Here is a 16,334-nt window from a genome sequence, read left to right as displayed (position 1 = left end):
ACAGAAATGAATGTAATTGTACTTGCCAAACTTGGTAACTGTTATTTCCTTTATTCTTGAGGTTGTACCCTATTTTAGTTGAAATGAGTGAGTGAGTCCTGGCGAGAGTTGGGCAGGCAGTCCACTAAATCTTAGGGTACGCACTAGGGGGAGGTGGGGTCGTGACAGATTTTAATGTCGTAACAGCCCCCCATGAAAAACGTGGGGGCCAACCCTTCTCACTGTCCGAAGGCGTGAAGTTTATGACATTTATGGAAAAGGGTGGGGTTTTTGATGCAGGATTCTCAGGACCGAGTTTCACGTCGAGCAATAATAGGAGGGGACGAGCTCGAATTTGGAAGCGACTGGATAAATTATTAATTAATGAAGAATGTCTGGGTTTCGCTTCGGCAATTTCTATTGTCCATCTAGCACGGCACCCGTCTGACCATTCTCCATTGAAAATCTCGTTTGCATCTAGGCTAGACAATAAATCGCGACCATTCCGATTTTTGAACGTATGGGCATTTAAACTAGACGTATTGGAGGTAATTCGCCGGGCTTGGAGTGTGGAAGTGCAAGGTTCTCCTTTGCGGATTTTATACTCCAACATGTTGGTGACGCGGAGGGCTATTCAGGTATGGAATAAGCAGTCTTTTGGGAGTATATTGGATGCGGTTAGGGAGGCGGAGGCAACGCTACTGAGAGTCGAGGAAGGTGTGGAGAATGATGACTCTGAGGCGATGCAAGTTGAGTTACGAAAGGCCCAAACAGAGCTTCGAAGGGCATTATCAATAGAAGAGCAATATTGGTGCCAAAAGGCCAAAGTGAAATGGCTTCATAGTGGAGATCGAATTTCCAAGCACTTTCACACGGTGATTAAGCAAATGAGGGTGCAGGGAATGATACACAGAATCAAGAAGGTAGACGGGATGTGGGTAGAGGAAGATGAAGAAATAGCAAATGAAGCAATTGCATACTTTTTAGATCTTTTCTTTGGATGTACAAATTCAAATTTGGATGGATTGCTAAATTTAATTCCATCGATAATCACAGGGGAGGACACTAAGGTTTTAGAGGAGGTCGCGACCATGGAGGAAGTTAGACGAGTGGTTTTCGCAATGGATGGGGAGAGTGCTGCAGGTCCGGATGGATTCACAGGTAAGTTTTTCTCCTTTGCTTGGGACATCATTACTCATGATGTTCACAGGGCGATAGTGAGCTTCTTTTGTGGGGGGGAATTACCTTGTTTTATCACTTCGACTTCCATAGTGTTGATTCCCAAAGTCCCGAATCCCCAAGATTTTTCTAAGTTTAGGCCGATTAGCCTCTGCAATTTTTTTAATAAATTGGTATCCAGGATATTGGTGGAGTGTGTCGATCCGATTTTACTGAAAATTATCTCTCCCTAATAGACAGCGTTTGTCCAGGGGCGGAACATCATGAAAAATTACTTACTAGCCAGGAGCTGATAACGAGCATTGGCAAGAAGTCACGGGAAGGGAACGTAGTGCTAAAGTTGAACATGGCGAAGGCATATGACCGGATGGCTTGGATACATATTATTAATGTTTTGCGATAATTTGGCTTTAGGGAGAGGTTCATTGACTTGGTATGGAGATTATTATCGAAAGTCTGGTTCTAGGTTATCATTAATGGGGTGTTGCAAGGGTTCTTTAAATCTAGCAGGGGTCTGTGACAGGAGGACCCCTTATCCCCTATGTTATTTGTTATTGGAGCGGAGGTGTTGTCATGTGGTTTAAATAAAATATCACGACAAGCGAGATTCGTGGGATTTAGGGTCCCAACGGGCTGCCCTGCTATAACACATCTAGCTTTTGCAGACAATATAATAATTTTTGCTAATGGATCGACTGCTGCATTAAAAAGCATTATGCAGGTATTGGAGGCATATCAGTAGACTTCGGGGCAACTAATGAATGCTCAAAAAGTGGATACCTAGTTCACACGTCATTGCCACCAGCTCGCAGAAAGTGATTGAGAGAGTCACGCAATTCTCACGGCAGGTTTTCCCATTTCAGTATCTTGGATTTCCTTTATATATTGGAAGGTGTAAATTATCATACTTCGGGGAAGTAGGTCAGGCTATTTTGAACAGAATCATGTCCTGGAAAACAAAGTTTCTCTCCTCGGGAGGAAAACTAACCTTGATCAAGCATGTTTTGCTGCCTATTCCAGTGCACTTGCTATTAGCTGTTGTATTACCCGCCTCGATGTTCAAAACGGTGGAAAAGGTGTGTGCAAATTTCCTCTGGGGTGCATCGGAGGAAGGTATGAAATATCATTGGATTGGATGGTCTCATTTGTATTATCCGGTTGAGGAGGGAGGAGTGGGCATTAGGAGGATTTATGATGTTTATGCAGCTTTTTTGGCAAACTATGGTGGCAATTTAGGATTACAACCTCGCTCTGGGCAAATTTTATGCGAGCTAAATAGTTTAAGGATTTTCACTGATGTCAAGTAGATCTGAGTCGACACGCTTCAGGAACATGGAGAAGAATGCTAAACATTAGTAGGCAAATGAAGCTATCTATGGTCTGGCTAATCCATGAGGTTCTTGCCACTTTTGGTATGATAATTGGCTGGGGAATGATGCGTTGTTCCTTAAACTATGGTGAACCCAGTCCTCTCTTTCAAAGACTTCATTGCAAATGGGAAATGGGATGCAAATTTTCTCTCTCAAGCTATCTCATTGGATTTAATTCCTTCTATTTTGCACCACTCGGTCCTTGAGGGAGGGCGTGCTGATGAGGTCGTATGGAGCTTGACTTCGTCTGGTAAATTCTCATTGGTGTTGGCTTTCGATGAGGTACACCAAGCTCGTTGTTCTTCGATCATTCACTCTCAGATTTGGCACTCTTGTATCCCGTCGAAAGTATCCTTCTTCATGTTGCGTATGTTGCTAGGAAAGCTGCCATTACCTGATGTTTTGTGTGAGCTAGGTATTCAGATGCCTTCGAGATGTTTATGTTGTCAAGACAGAGTGAGCGAGACGTTGGAGCATGTCTTTTCGGAGAGACAGGTTGCGAAGGTTGTATGGAATTATTTTAATAGCATGTGTGGTCTCACGTGTGTAAGGTCCTCCCTACGGGCTCGAGTAGTTTCCTGGTGGATATCATCTCCGAGTTCAGAGAAAAGGCGATTCACCTTTACGATACTGCCTAGCTCCATTTGCTGGCACATTTGGAGGGTGAGGAATAAAGCGGTTTTTGAAGGGAATCCAATGCAACCGGCTACTATTTGTCAAGCTATTATCTCACAGATTAATTCGGTGGTGGAAATTCACTTTAATCAGATGCTTGGATTGTTCATGTTTCCTCAGTTGTATGAATGGTTTGGGCAACATGCCAGCGGCTTTAGATTTTAGCTTGTTCGATGGAAGGCGAAGGAGAGAGGTGGATTAACATTGGATACGGACGGGTGTTCCAAGGGCAATCCAGGATGGAGTGGAGGCAGTGGGATTTTGCATAATTATTCAGGGTTGCCTATATTGGCGTTCTTGGCTTTCTTCGGAGAAACATCAAGCTTACGTGTGGAAGTACTGGCGTTGTTAACTGGCCTTAGGGTGTGCGTAGAGAAGGGGTTTGTCAATGTTGATATTCAATCTGATTCTCAGGTTTTGGTGGGGATTCTTCAACAGTGCTTTCGTTGCCCGTGGCAGATCCGAAGCGAGATAGAGCAGATGTGGAAACTAGTAGAAGACGTGACGAGCTTTTCTCATTGCTTCAGAGAGGCTAACCGAGATTTTCTCCCATCAGCAATATGCTATTATTATTTATGATCATATAAGCATGTTCCCAAAGTTGACGCGTAGGGAGGTTCGACTAGATAGGTTAGGCATGCCATCTGTTAGGAAGATAAAAGAGGGATAGGATATGATAGTGCCTGTTGGAAAATTTTGTAACTCTGGTTTCTTTTTCATCAATAAATGAGTAAATAAAAAAAAAAGACATATTTTCATTGAAACTCACATTAGATGCTTCATTATTATTAAAATACATTCCATTTTTACATGTGACATCCTACCATTCATGTTAAGATTGAATTCGCTATCCTTGGATGAAATAGCTACATATATAACATTCAAATGCTCTTGTATTATTTCATGGCATAAGGTGAGTTCAACCATTATAGCATCAACCCTATCAATTTTATTATCATATTGCTCAAAATGGTCGGAAGTCTCATTAGCTAGTTTTTCAAAAGCTAACTCTCAAGATGGTTTAGAACCATTAACTAATCTTTCAATAGTAATTTCTAAGATGGCTTACACTCATGTTGGACATATTCGTTTAGCAATCATAAAAATAAGAAAAATCACTATATGCGCATTGATTATTCCAACCACGATCATAAGAACTATCCAAACTAGGGTTGCATTGATCAAAACAAGAATCGTAATACCCAAATTCATCATAATGATCCACATTTTGTACTTGCATGCATTCATAAGTTGTATGATAACCTTCACACAAGTCACAAATCACATGATTTGAATTAAAAGCATTAGCATTCTTCTTTTGCTCAATCACATGCATCATATTGTCCAAATGATCATGTTTAGCATTTAAAACTCTCATGCCATCTTCAAATGGCATACCTTAGGGTATTCTTTGGTTATCTCTATCTATGAAGATTTACATATGATAAGGGTCCATTGTCGAGCTTCCATTTCTCATGTATTTCCGCCCATATTTACTATCCTTTTGGAATTCCTAAAAATGCTTTCAAACTAATTCAAAAGCAACATTAGTCAAGAAAAATAAACTAAATGACACAAATAAACAAGACACTAAACGTAAAATAAAAGGCTCAACAAGAAACTAGAAATGACTAACAAGATTTTAGACTCTACAAACACAAAAAAAGTAACAAAAAATATTCAAACTAATAAAGTTGTTCTTAGCATCGATATTGCTTCGAATCTTCCCTATCAATGGGGCAAAAAATTTGATGAGGTTTTACTAGATACCAAATTTTAATAACCTAAATACCTTATTTTCTCCACGTATATAGATCATTTATTGAGTATAAGGGATATTAGGTATCGATCCCATAAGAAAGAATGTTCAATTACCGATGATTTTTGAACTCCTTTAATATTTAGACCACCACAAATAAAGCAATTAAAATTACACTACAAGTATGAAATAAAATTAAGCAAAAACAATGATAAAAAGCTCCTAAGACTGGTATTCCTCACTATTCTTACAAGTGATTCAACTGGTTAAATGAATATAGAAAGGTGGAAAAAGCCATAAGGTCATACCTATGACTAATCCATACTTGCTCTAGTGGTTACGAATTTAACCACAAGTTCATTTACTTTTATGAAATTACATGAAACAACCCACCAATACCCCAAAAGTGCACATCTAGTCTCGTGAATATACTCCTTAGGTTTAACACTTTCTTGAACTAGTGTTAAATCTCAATTCTCATTGCAAACTTAACACCTTAAAATTATCACAGCTAATGGCTATTTAATCATGATTACATAAGCAAAAGTGCTAAATAACTTGCTGAAATGACCATGGAAAAACTCACACAACAATCATAGATGTTCATCCATCCGTTAGGTATAAAAACTAGCAAGACATAAATGAAACACAAACAAGAACCAAACTTATATATTCACTAAATATGAGAATCAATACAGGAAATAAGGTGATAGAAGGGATGTCACCCATGTCATTTGAGTTCCAAACTCTCCATCTTCATCCTCAACTTCATATTTGTTTAGTTCCAATACAAAATGGATAAATTACACTAACCACCCATGTCATTTGAGTTTCAAACTCTCCAAACCTACACTAAGTGATAGAAGGGATGTCACCCATGTCATTTGAGTTCCAAGCTCTCTATTTTCATCCTCAACTTCATCTTTGTTTGGCTCCAATACAAAATGGATAAACTACACTAACCAACACTAAGCTAAGGAACTAGGAAATTTTAAAGAAGACTACATTTTTGGTAGTGTCTTCTAGCCTTTCAATGTTAAGCAAAATTGTGTCATAAAGGGCCTATTTGTAGATGAATCAAACTCCAAAACAACTTTTTTAAGTTGATGTAAATTGTTTATTGAAATCACCAAAAGTTGATCCTACAAGTTTCCATGATTTTTGGGGCAATTCCCACCAAAAATTGATCAAAATATGGTCCAAAAAGTTGTATGAATAAGCAACAAGTTGTAGGGCCAGTTGCATAGTCAAAATATGAATACGGATGGTGGAAAATGTAGGTAGGTGGCATACTTGTTCTACGTATTGTCCTACCATACAGGTTTGCACTTTTCTGATGATTTTGAAAATTGCTCTATTTTTATACCAACTTAAGCTGCAAATTTCTTGATGAAGGAAGATGAAACAACTCTTTCACAAAATATGAAAATTGTGTTCCTTTGAGTTATCGACTGCATCAAGAATCATCTTTTTTGAAATCCTGCAAACCTAACTATTTAGAACCCTATTTTAGCTTTTGACATAATAAATGTATAACTATATTTCAACTTTTTGGCCATGAAAATGTATAAATTGAATTTTGATGTCTTCATAAGAAATGTAGCTTTATGTCTTACTTTCAAAATGATTCAAGAGTCATCTCAATCCAATTCTTGTAACTTGAATTACAGCCAAAATATTAGAATATGTTGTGTAGCCAATCTTTTCTTCTTTCCCACTTGATTGCATTTCACACTTTTGAATATTTTGCACTTCATGTTCATTTCAAATCACTTCAAATAATTAACAATCATGCAAATATCTTCTCACTTCACTTCATTTGATGATTGAGTTATTAAACCTACAAGTACATGAAGTTAACCAGTTTAATCTATAGAAATGCAATGTTTCTTACTTTTACTACAAAATGTAAATTTCACTAGAAACCTAGTTATTTAGCTATTAAAATGACTAAATGCACCAAAATCTAAGCAATAAAATACACTAAAAATGTGCAAAATAGACACTTATCACATGTCTTGGCCTATTCACATTGAGAAGACAGAATCCCTTTTAGGCTTTCTCAGTGAAATCCCACAAATCATATGTTTATGTTCATCAACATCCAATTCTAAGAGTTGAATATTTTGCTTCCAGTTGTATAGTACCATATATTATATAAGTACAAATTCTTTGATCATGTGCAACAGCTGAAAATAATAGAGGGTAAGAAAATGTGATATCTAATGCCTTTTCTTATAGTATTGTAGCTCAAAATTCAAGATATTATGATTTTAATATAGGTTATGGTTAATGGGTGCCTCAAGGCATGCATTCATTTTTAGTAGGAGTGAAACTAATTAGGAAAAGTGCCTAAATTTAGGGATGCATCAAATGCGAGTGTAATATAAGTGTACTAATAAAATATGCAACTTTTATTTATTAGACTGTGCACATTTTCCATGCTACTACACATGTTAACAGCTAATTCCTCATTAATCTCATTAATTAATTCATATAATTTCATTAATTCCATTAACAGTAGATTCTCCCTACCAATGATAGAAAACAAGAAAACATGTGTAACATTTATTAGGTACTAGTCTATGATAAAAAAGTATATATATGTATGTGTGTGTATGTATCTGTCTATATACACACACACATACACGTGTCTATCTATATATGTGTGTCTGTCTATTGATCGACGAATTCCTACAAACACATAGGGTCGATCGTAGTAATAAATCACCTGGAATATTCTAGGGGTCGAACCCACAGGGACGAGTTAATTTTCCACTTTATTTATTCTAACAAAATAATAAAATTCAAATTCAAGGAGTTGTATTTTCTAACTAAACAATAAAATAATAATCAATTCAAATAAAGCACTGGTGAGAAAACAATAAACACGAGTCTAGAGTTTCAGATTTTAATCCAAAATTTGAATCAATTATCTAATTAATTTCTTACAAATCATGAACGCATCACACAATTATATTTTAGATTATCTCTTGATACATCTAACATGTGCCTAATTAAATCCTACGTCTTTTTCAAGATCGCAAGTATTCAATTGAACCCTTTAAGAACTTGGTGATATAAGTGCGTCATACCATACAGATCCTAACCTACTCTCGTGATTAGACTAAATATGTTTATCTATCTAGTGCACAGCTGTATCTCCTTTCTCAGTTCAATACAAACTCTAAGAGCATGTCTATGACGGCCAAGCATAAACACGTAATTAAAATTGAGATAGATAAATCATAACAAAAGACAACAAATTAAATGAGAAAAATTAATCAAATTCCTTCATAAAAACCCTAACCCTAGAAACAATTTAGTTCAAAATGATTATGAAATTAAACCATGAATTCTACGAGTTACTACAAAGATATGAAAAAGAGTAACAAAACTTCTCAGTTGCTTGCTCCAATCTTCTCCTTGCACACTCATTGATTCGCCTCCATTTGATCTTGATTTTTAAAGAATAAACTATGAAAAGATGTTAAAACAAAGCTAGGTTCATCTTTTCCACACCTAAAAATGCCCTAAATAGCCCCTATTTATAGTTTGTTAAAGTAGTATCCGAAATAGGTTAGGATTGGACTTATTGGAGCTGAAAAATAACAATTTCGGGCATTTTTCTGATGAATACTGGCACCGATACCAGCCTAAACTCCAACACTGATGTTGGGACCTAAGAAATACCAGCGAGAAGACCAAAATTAACACGGGTGCAAGTTACAACTGATCCTTGGATGAATTGCTTGTGATCCGCACACAAATCCAATTTGAAGCAAAAAAATCTCTATTAACAGGGCCAAATCAACTCTTGCTTAAAACATGAAAATTATAGTCCTTTGAATTATCTTTCCAATGCCAAAAAATCATGTCATTTAGACGTTTGGACTCTAAAATATGCCTAAAATACTAAGAACTAGTTGGAATAACATTGTAGCGCAACTATACTTCAATTTTTGGACTTTTGGCTATAAAAACGTGAGAACCAAACTTAATATCTCATAAGAATTGTAAAGTATTCTCTTAGCTTCCAATTGAATAAAAAATCATTTTAATCCAATCTTGGTAGCTCAAGTTATCGCCAAAACACTAAAATATGTCAATCCTATGAAACCTCTTACTCTTCATGTTTTCTTCTCCCATTACTTTTTCGTGCCATATTTTTGGTTTGTTATCTCTCCAATTGAGCTCTTGAGCTATTAGAACAACATAAGAGAAAAATCAAGTAGTTTCTACTCAAAATAAAGCTCAAATAATATTAACTAGTGACTTATATGTATAAATGCACTACATTTTATACTCTATCAAACACCCCCACACTATGCACAAGAATAAAATCCATTAAATACAAACAATGGCTATATTCAAGGCTATCATTATTAAATCAACCATTCCAACTAAGTGTCAAGTGTCAACACTTCTTCGATTGGTTTTTGATACCATGGACCCTTTCATATCCGGCTAACTAAATTAGGTATATAAAATATTTTACAAGCATTTCCCCGCAAATAACCCTACTATTAAGCAAAATCTCAAATATATAACCACATGTATCCACAGGCTATTATTATAATCCACATTTTTTTGTTTCTTTTTTCTTTATTTTTTCAAATTCCCCCACATTTAAGCTTTTTTCACATTTTAACAAAAGGAATATACTAAATTCTCAACTGTTCAAGTCTTTTGACGCAAGTTCCAACATCTCCTAAATGAAGGATCCCAGTTACTCAATTTTTCACTGTTTAAGAATTACATACTCATAACCATCATCATTTTTTAAAAGCAAAAGTTGACACTTTTAAGTGAAAACCCCTAGTTACTTGGCAACGACAACTAGCAGAATGCTTCAACATAATAAAGTAAGTATATAAGCACAAACAACAACATAAAAGCCTGCTTCATATCTCAATAATATAGAGAACTAAGATTAATAATTTGGTCAAATTTAAAAGAAAAATGCCAAAAAAATATTTACAATACCTAGAAAAATTAACCAAAAATTGAAAGTCTCAAAATATCAACTATTCACCAAAGAAGCACTCTAATGCAACACCTTTTAACACTTAATACATTCATACAAATAAATTTTAACCATAATAAATCTTGAAATATAAGCCATTGCTTTTCAAGTCTACTTTGATAGGCAGCAAAGGATGCCAAACCCTATCAAACATGAAAGTGGCAGGCCGCTGCCCACCGGATATGGGGTAGGTTGAGGCGAGCGAGAAATCCCCTGATTTTGTCAGACACCATATAGCACTGTCTTGCCCGGACCCCATCGGGACTGGCTTCCTGACAATCTCTTCAACAATCGAATCCGGAACCCAGCTCCGCAACAGATTGAGGTTCCACTACCCATTCAACACAAAGTCCAATACCGAGTGATCTGAGACACTCTGCAGCTGCTGGCACAAGGGGTCAGACCCCAACCAATTGTCAAACCAAAAATTACACTAACCTGACCGTACCATCCACCAGAGATTTTGTTCCGCCACCTCACGCACTCAGAGCATCCGCCGCCAAGCCTCTGAACTGCCCCTGGTCACCCCCACCATGCATGGGTGACCATGTCGGCAATACTTGGCACGCATAAATGTGGCCCACAAGCAGTTACTTGTACGAAACCGCCACTAGAGTTTTAAAGAAAAGGCAGTGAACACCTCCGCTAAAAAGTGGACCCCGATTCCCCCATGTGATGTGTGGGAGCATAAATCACACCACTTTATCCAATGATGCCGAAAACCATTCTCCCTTTCCCCCCACAAAAAATTTGCCATGGCTCGTTCAGTCAAGGCCAAGATCCCTTTCGGGGGACTCGAGGCCATAAGCAGATGAATCAGAATCGTCAATAAGACGTGTTTAATAAGAATAATTCGGCCCCCGAAAGACAGGCATCTGGACCGCCAAGCTGATATCTTATTGATAACTGACTGCACCAAATCCATAAAATACCTGCTCTTCCGCCGCCCAGAAAATAATGGGCAACCCAAATATCGCACCGGGAGTGACTTTAATACAAATCCTGTAACTTGCCACACCCTAGCCACACAACGACTCGGTGTCATGTCATGCACCAAAAAATCGCTCTTGTCGACATTAATCTGCTGACCCGACACCTCCTCATACCAGCCAATCGTCTGCATCACACAGCGAAGCGAAGTGGGGCAAGCACTTGAAAAAATGATGATATCATCAGCATAACTGAGGTGAATAATCTTAGGGCACGCCCTTGGTACCGCAAAGCACTTTTTTTTATTTTTTATTTTTTAAACAAACGATAACATTTTATAGATATTAACACTTGATAATACAAGAGTTAGTTACAAAAAGGGGTAACTACTCCCATATCTTTCCTAGCTAAATCTGCTAGCCATGTTAGGAATGAGGTTTCCCATTCAATGTTTCTAACCGACTTGACTGCAAATTGAGCCATTGCATGACTACAACCATTTGCAGTTCTGGGAGCAAAAGAGAATAGGCAACTATCAAAGCTATTCTTTAGGGCCTCAATGTCTTCTAGGATTGTTTGTAGCTTACAATTCTGAACATTGCCTGTATTAATGGAGCTCACTACAATTTTGCAGTCAGACTGGACTTCTATATTTGTCCATCCTACATCTTGAGCCATTTCCAGCGCACTTCTGATCGCTAATGATTCCTCTGTGGCAGCTTTCCCTCTTCTCCTTCCAACGATTCCTCGAGCTTTCACTAGTTCCCCACGCCAGTTCCTTGCAACTATCCCCAATCTGGTCCTGACCATTTTAGCTAAAACTGCTGCATCCGTATTAATCCTCATGACTCCCTCCTTGGGTGGCTCCCAAGTATGCTGAACCAGTCTTTCCCTCTTTGATGATACAGTTGCTCGGGAGTTTGTTTCATTTGCCGTATCAAATTCGATCCACTCCTGCTGCGCTTTGTCAATTATCATTTTTGCACCCACATTCTCCATCTAGAATACCATCTTGTTCCTCGCTTTCCAACGCTGCCAAAGGATATTCACTGTGAGTTTGATACGTTCCATTCCTTGCACCTCCTTAGCTGATTCCATCACAGCATCCCACCATCTCCACATGTTGCATTGTAACTCAACTAACCCTTCCCATCTCACTGGAGCTAATCTCCAGACCACTTGAGCTTTTGGGCAAAAAAAGAACATGTGTTCAATGGTTTCGGTAGCCTCTCCACAGCAATGACAAAGGTTGCTTCCCTTTCCAATTCTCTGATAGAGCACTTCACTGGTAGCCAGCCCATTTTGTAAACACCTCCATAAAAAGTGCTTCAATTTCATCTTAATATTTAAACTCCACAATCTTTTCCACACCGTATGCTTCCTAATTTCCCAGCTAGTCTCAGAGTCAGGTGTTGACCTACGGGTCATGGTGTCCCTTCCCCCTTTTGCAACAACATAACCTGTTTTAACTGTATATACCCCAGACTTGCTATGATTCCAAAATAATCTGTCTTTCCTGTCATAAAGGCTAAGAGAAATGCTAGTTATGTGCTCCACATCATGTGCATTAAACCAGAGTTGCAAGTGATCTGTCTTCCACCTCCCTCCCTCTATTAGCTCATTAACGAACTCTAGAAGTCCTAATTTTCTAGCAAGTTGTTCAAGGCCCGAGACAACACTTCTGCACTAATGATGAATAGGCCTGGAGACAATGGATCCCCTTGACGAACTCCCCGTGAGGACTTAAAGAAGCCCACACTTGCCCCATTAATTAAAACTGAAAACCAGACATTGGAGACCTGTCTTCAAACCATGTCAATCCAACACTCACCAAATCTAAACCTCCGCAAAACCATAGTCAAAAAACCCAAGATACTCGGTCATATGCCTTTGACATATCCAGATTGAGGGCTACATTAGCCTTCCCTGAAGCTTTACCCATACTAGACAGGAGTTCTTGGGCAAGCAAAAAATTATCTGAGATTAGCCGTCCCCGCACAAAACCACTCTGCTGAGGAGAAATGATCTTCGGAAAGACCTGAGCCAGGCGGACAGCCAATATTCTCGCAATAATTTTGTTAACAAAATTACACAGGCTGATGGGTCTGAACTACGAGAAATTCTGGGGGTGCGTAATTTTAGGGATGAGAACAATGGAAGTTGCTGTGATTGCCGGTGGCAATTCAGCGCCACAAAAGAAACTACATACAAACAGCCCTCACCACTTTGTCACCTATTATCTCCCAAGCTACTGTAAAGAACTTGCCTGTGTAGCCATCCGGACCCGGCGCTTTCACCATCCATCTCAAAGATAATGCGACGAATCTCCTCAGAGCAGGGAACCTGTTCCAATGCCTCGTTGTCCTCATGTGTCAGGAGTTGTGGGATATACTGATGCAACCCCGAAGACGTGGCCATCGGAGGAGCCGCAAATAGCTTCTCAAAGAAACGTACCGCCTCATCTCCTATCGCAGCCTCCAACTCCACCCACTCCCCCCGGTCATTTTTTATCTTATGGATAACAGATTGCATCCTCCGATATTTCATCACAGAATGGAAGTACTTTGTGTTTCGGTCCCCCTCTTGCAGCCATTTAACGCGAGCCTTCTGCCTCCAAAAGAGTTCCTCCACTCGCAAAGTAGTATGTAACTGAGCTTGTGCACGGTGTAGGTTTGCCCGAGCTTCCTCTGACTCATCCGTCTCCAACCGAATCTCGGCAAGCCGCACCTCCTCCTCATTGTGTTTAACTGCCTGAAAAATATCTCCAAACACCTCCTTATTCCAAACCTGGATAGCTCCCCTAAGGCGCTTTAACTTCTGGCAAAGGATCCGCAAAGGGGATCCAAGACAAGGTTCTCCATCTCCCTCGCCCAGAAGCTCACCCGCTGTAATGCCTACCTTCGGAACATAATCTGCCTTCCTAGCTTGCTCAGGCGTGCTATCTTCCTTCACCTCTACCGCAACATCACTTGGAATCTCCTTACCCATTCTTTTCCTTCTAAACAGCGGATCATCAGCCTTACACTCCTCCCGTGCATGACCCATATGCCAGCAGTTATTACAATACTTCGGAAGACACTCAGCCACAATTGGTTGCCAAAACCTATCCCCCTCTCCAGCCATACCCACCCACACCCGCTGTGGAAGAGGAAGCAAGAGGTCAACCTCTACTACACACGAGCAATGCTGGGCCGAGAAAGCGACGAAGTGGCTGCATCTACAAATAAGGGCCGACCAACCACACTGGCAATGGAAAGCAGGCTATGTTTATCAAAAAAATGGATAGGTAGACATGGTAGCGCAATCCAAACTGGCGCTAGGGAAGACTCTCGGTGGACATGGAAGTCTGGTGACCATCGAAATACTCGCATAGGACATCTCCCAACCTGCCACAGCCCCCGTGTCCACACACGCAAGAAATCTGCTTCCTGAGAGAATCACAGCAGAACATGCCGAGCATCTAAGTACCTAATGGTGACAGTGTTTTTCAGATCCAATGTGGTAAAGAATCTGCAAATCTCATCCAGTTTCGGCCTGCCGTGAGAAAACTGACCAACCAGCGTGAATTTATACGGAGCAGCCAGCTTCACGATATCTTCTCTGGAGAAGTAGACCGCAGGCTCACCCTTGTGCGCTGTTGGTTTCTTGAGATCAATTGGTGACGGGGACGCAATTGCAAAGAGGGAGGCGAACGACTTTGTGGATGGTGAAGGGGGCTGCCCTCCAGCCCTAAGCTGAAGGGCATCCATGGCTACGCTGTTCCTTCACTACTGTGCCACCCAAGGATGACGGTAGCCATGGAGAAAACCCTAAAAACTCACCTGGTAATTAGAAAAACCTTGTTTTCCATTGCTTTTCAAGGAATAGACAATAAGAACATAAATTTTAAAAATTTTAACCAAAAATTTCACTTCACTCTTTCACCCCTCCCCACACTTAAAACAACATTGTCCTCAATATTGAAGATAAAATAAAGAAATAATAACAAGAAAAAAGCTGAAAGTGAGACTCCCCTGATAATAAATGAATTCCAATGACCAAGCAGAGTAGGAGGAAAGTTGCCAGTTACCATCCAATAGTCTAACTCAAGAACCGATCCAACCAACCTAAAAGAACAAGTGAACACTATAAATTGGGGTTAAACACACCACCAAATAACACAAACTAGAAAGCAATAAAATCCTAAGGAAATAAACACTGCCATTAATTCCAAAAACAAGGAAAAGATAAATGAAATTAAAATGAAAGTTGGGTTGCCTTCCGATGAATGCTAAGTTTTATGTCTTTAGCCAAACAAGACTAGATGGAGTCATGGCAGATGAAATGGTTCAGATATTTGCACATCCTCTAATTTATGTGTCCGCAGTACTGCATAATTTTTCACATTAACATTGCACTTTCAAACCGTCGAAGAAGAATATAAGCGACGATCAAGCAAAGGCATATATCTTACATCCTGCTCTAAGACATATATTTCACCATACAACTCATCAGTAGTAGCAATGTATGAACAAGATTCCTCATACGAAGGGTACTTTAAGGGTTCAAAAATATTAAATTCTTCTTTTCCTTCAAAAATATTAAATCTATGTTAATTCCCTTGTAGCTAAGAACCCTCTACTAACGATAATAGGCATAGAAATATCTTCTTCCATATCAAGAACAATAAAATCAGTAGAAAAATAAAATTTATCAATTTTAACCAATAGATCTTCTAAAATACCCATTGGATAATGCGCTGAACGATCAACCAATTGTAGAATCACTTGAGTAGGCACTAGGTTGGCAAACTTCAATTTCCTGAAAAATGATAAGGGCATCAAATTAACATTAGATCCAAGGTCACATAAACATTTATCAACAAGAAGATGTTCAAATTGACAAGGCACAGTAAAACTCCCTGGATCTTTCATCTTAATTGGAAGATGATTTTGGAGCACTGCATTGTATTCCTTAATAAGAGACAACTCTGCAAAGTCTTTCAATTTCTTCTTATTAGACACTATCTCCTTTAAAAACTTTGCATAAGTAGGGATATTTGCCAAAACTTCAGAAAAAGGCACATTGACATGTAGCTTCTTAAGCATATTCACAAACTTCTGGTACATCTTATCAGTTGCCTTCTTTTTAAGTCTTTTCTCATAAATTAATACCTCCTCTTGATTCTTTGATTTTCTTTGGATTTTTCAACAAGTTCATCCAACACTTTTCCTGAATGATGTGTTACTGCCACTGTAACTTCTTTGGGATTCATCTTAGTGGTACTAGGCAATTTACCTTGCCCTTTTTTCAGTCATTGCCTTTGCCAATTGTCCAACCTATTTCTCAAGACTCTGAATAGATGCCTGTTGGGATTAGACCATTTGATCCATATATAATGAAACATCATCTCTTCTATACTAGACTTCTTCCCTTT

The 16,334-nt window shown here is 38.8% G+C and overlaps 3 protein-coding genes across 3 annotated transcripts; 1 reads left to right on the top strand and 2 right to left on the bottom strand.

The window, feature by feature from the left end:
* Positions 1–251: 251 nt before the first annotated feature.
* On the top strand, positions 252–1,977 carry LOC140005519 (uncharacterized). Its single transcript, XM_072046524.1, has 2 exons — positions 252–1,140; positions 1,880–1,977. The coding sequence occupies exons 1-2, from the start codon at positions 252–254 to the stop codon at positions 1,975–1,977; spliced, it is 987 nt and encodes a 328-aa protein (XP_071902625.1).
* Positions 1,978–11,284: 9,307 nt separating this feature from the next.
* Positions 11,285–11,917, bottom strand: LOC113740869 (uncharacterized). Its single transcript, XM_027268384.1, has one exon. It carries the CDS (start codon positions 11,915–11,917, stop codon positions 11,285–11,287), a length of 633 nt encoding a protein of 210 aa, XP_027124185.1.
* Positions 11,918–15,504: 3,587 nt separating this feature from the next.
* Positions 15,505–16,026, bottom strand: LOC113740868 (uncharacterized). Its single transcript, XM_027268383.1, has one exon. The coding sequence runs from the start codon at positions 16,024–16,026 to the stop codon at positions 15,505–15,507; it is 522 nt and encodes a 173-aa protein (XP_027124184.1).
* Positions 16,027–16,334: the final 308 nt, after the last annotated feature.

This window comes from Coffea arabica, chromosome 4e, assembly GCF_036785885.1.
Source record: "Coffea arabica cultivar ET-39 chromosome 4e, Coffea Arabica ET-39 HiFi, whole genome shotgun sequence".
Lineage (NCBI taxonomy): Eukaryota > Viridiplantae > Streptophyta > Magnoliopsida > Gentianales > Rubiaceae > Coffea > Coffea arabica.
The sequence above is the reverse complement of the archived record's forward strand: the minus strand, read 5'-3'. Positions and strand labels throughout refer to the sequence as shown.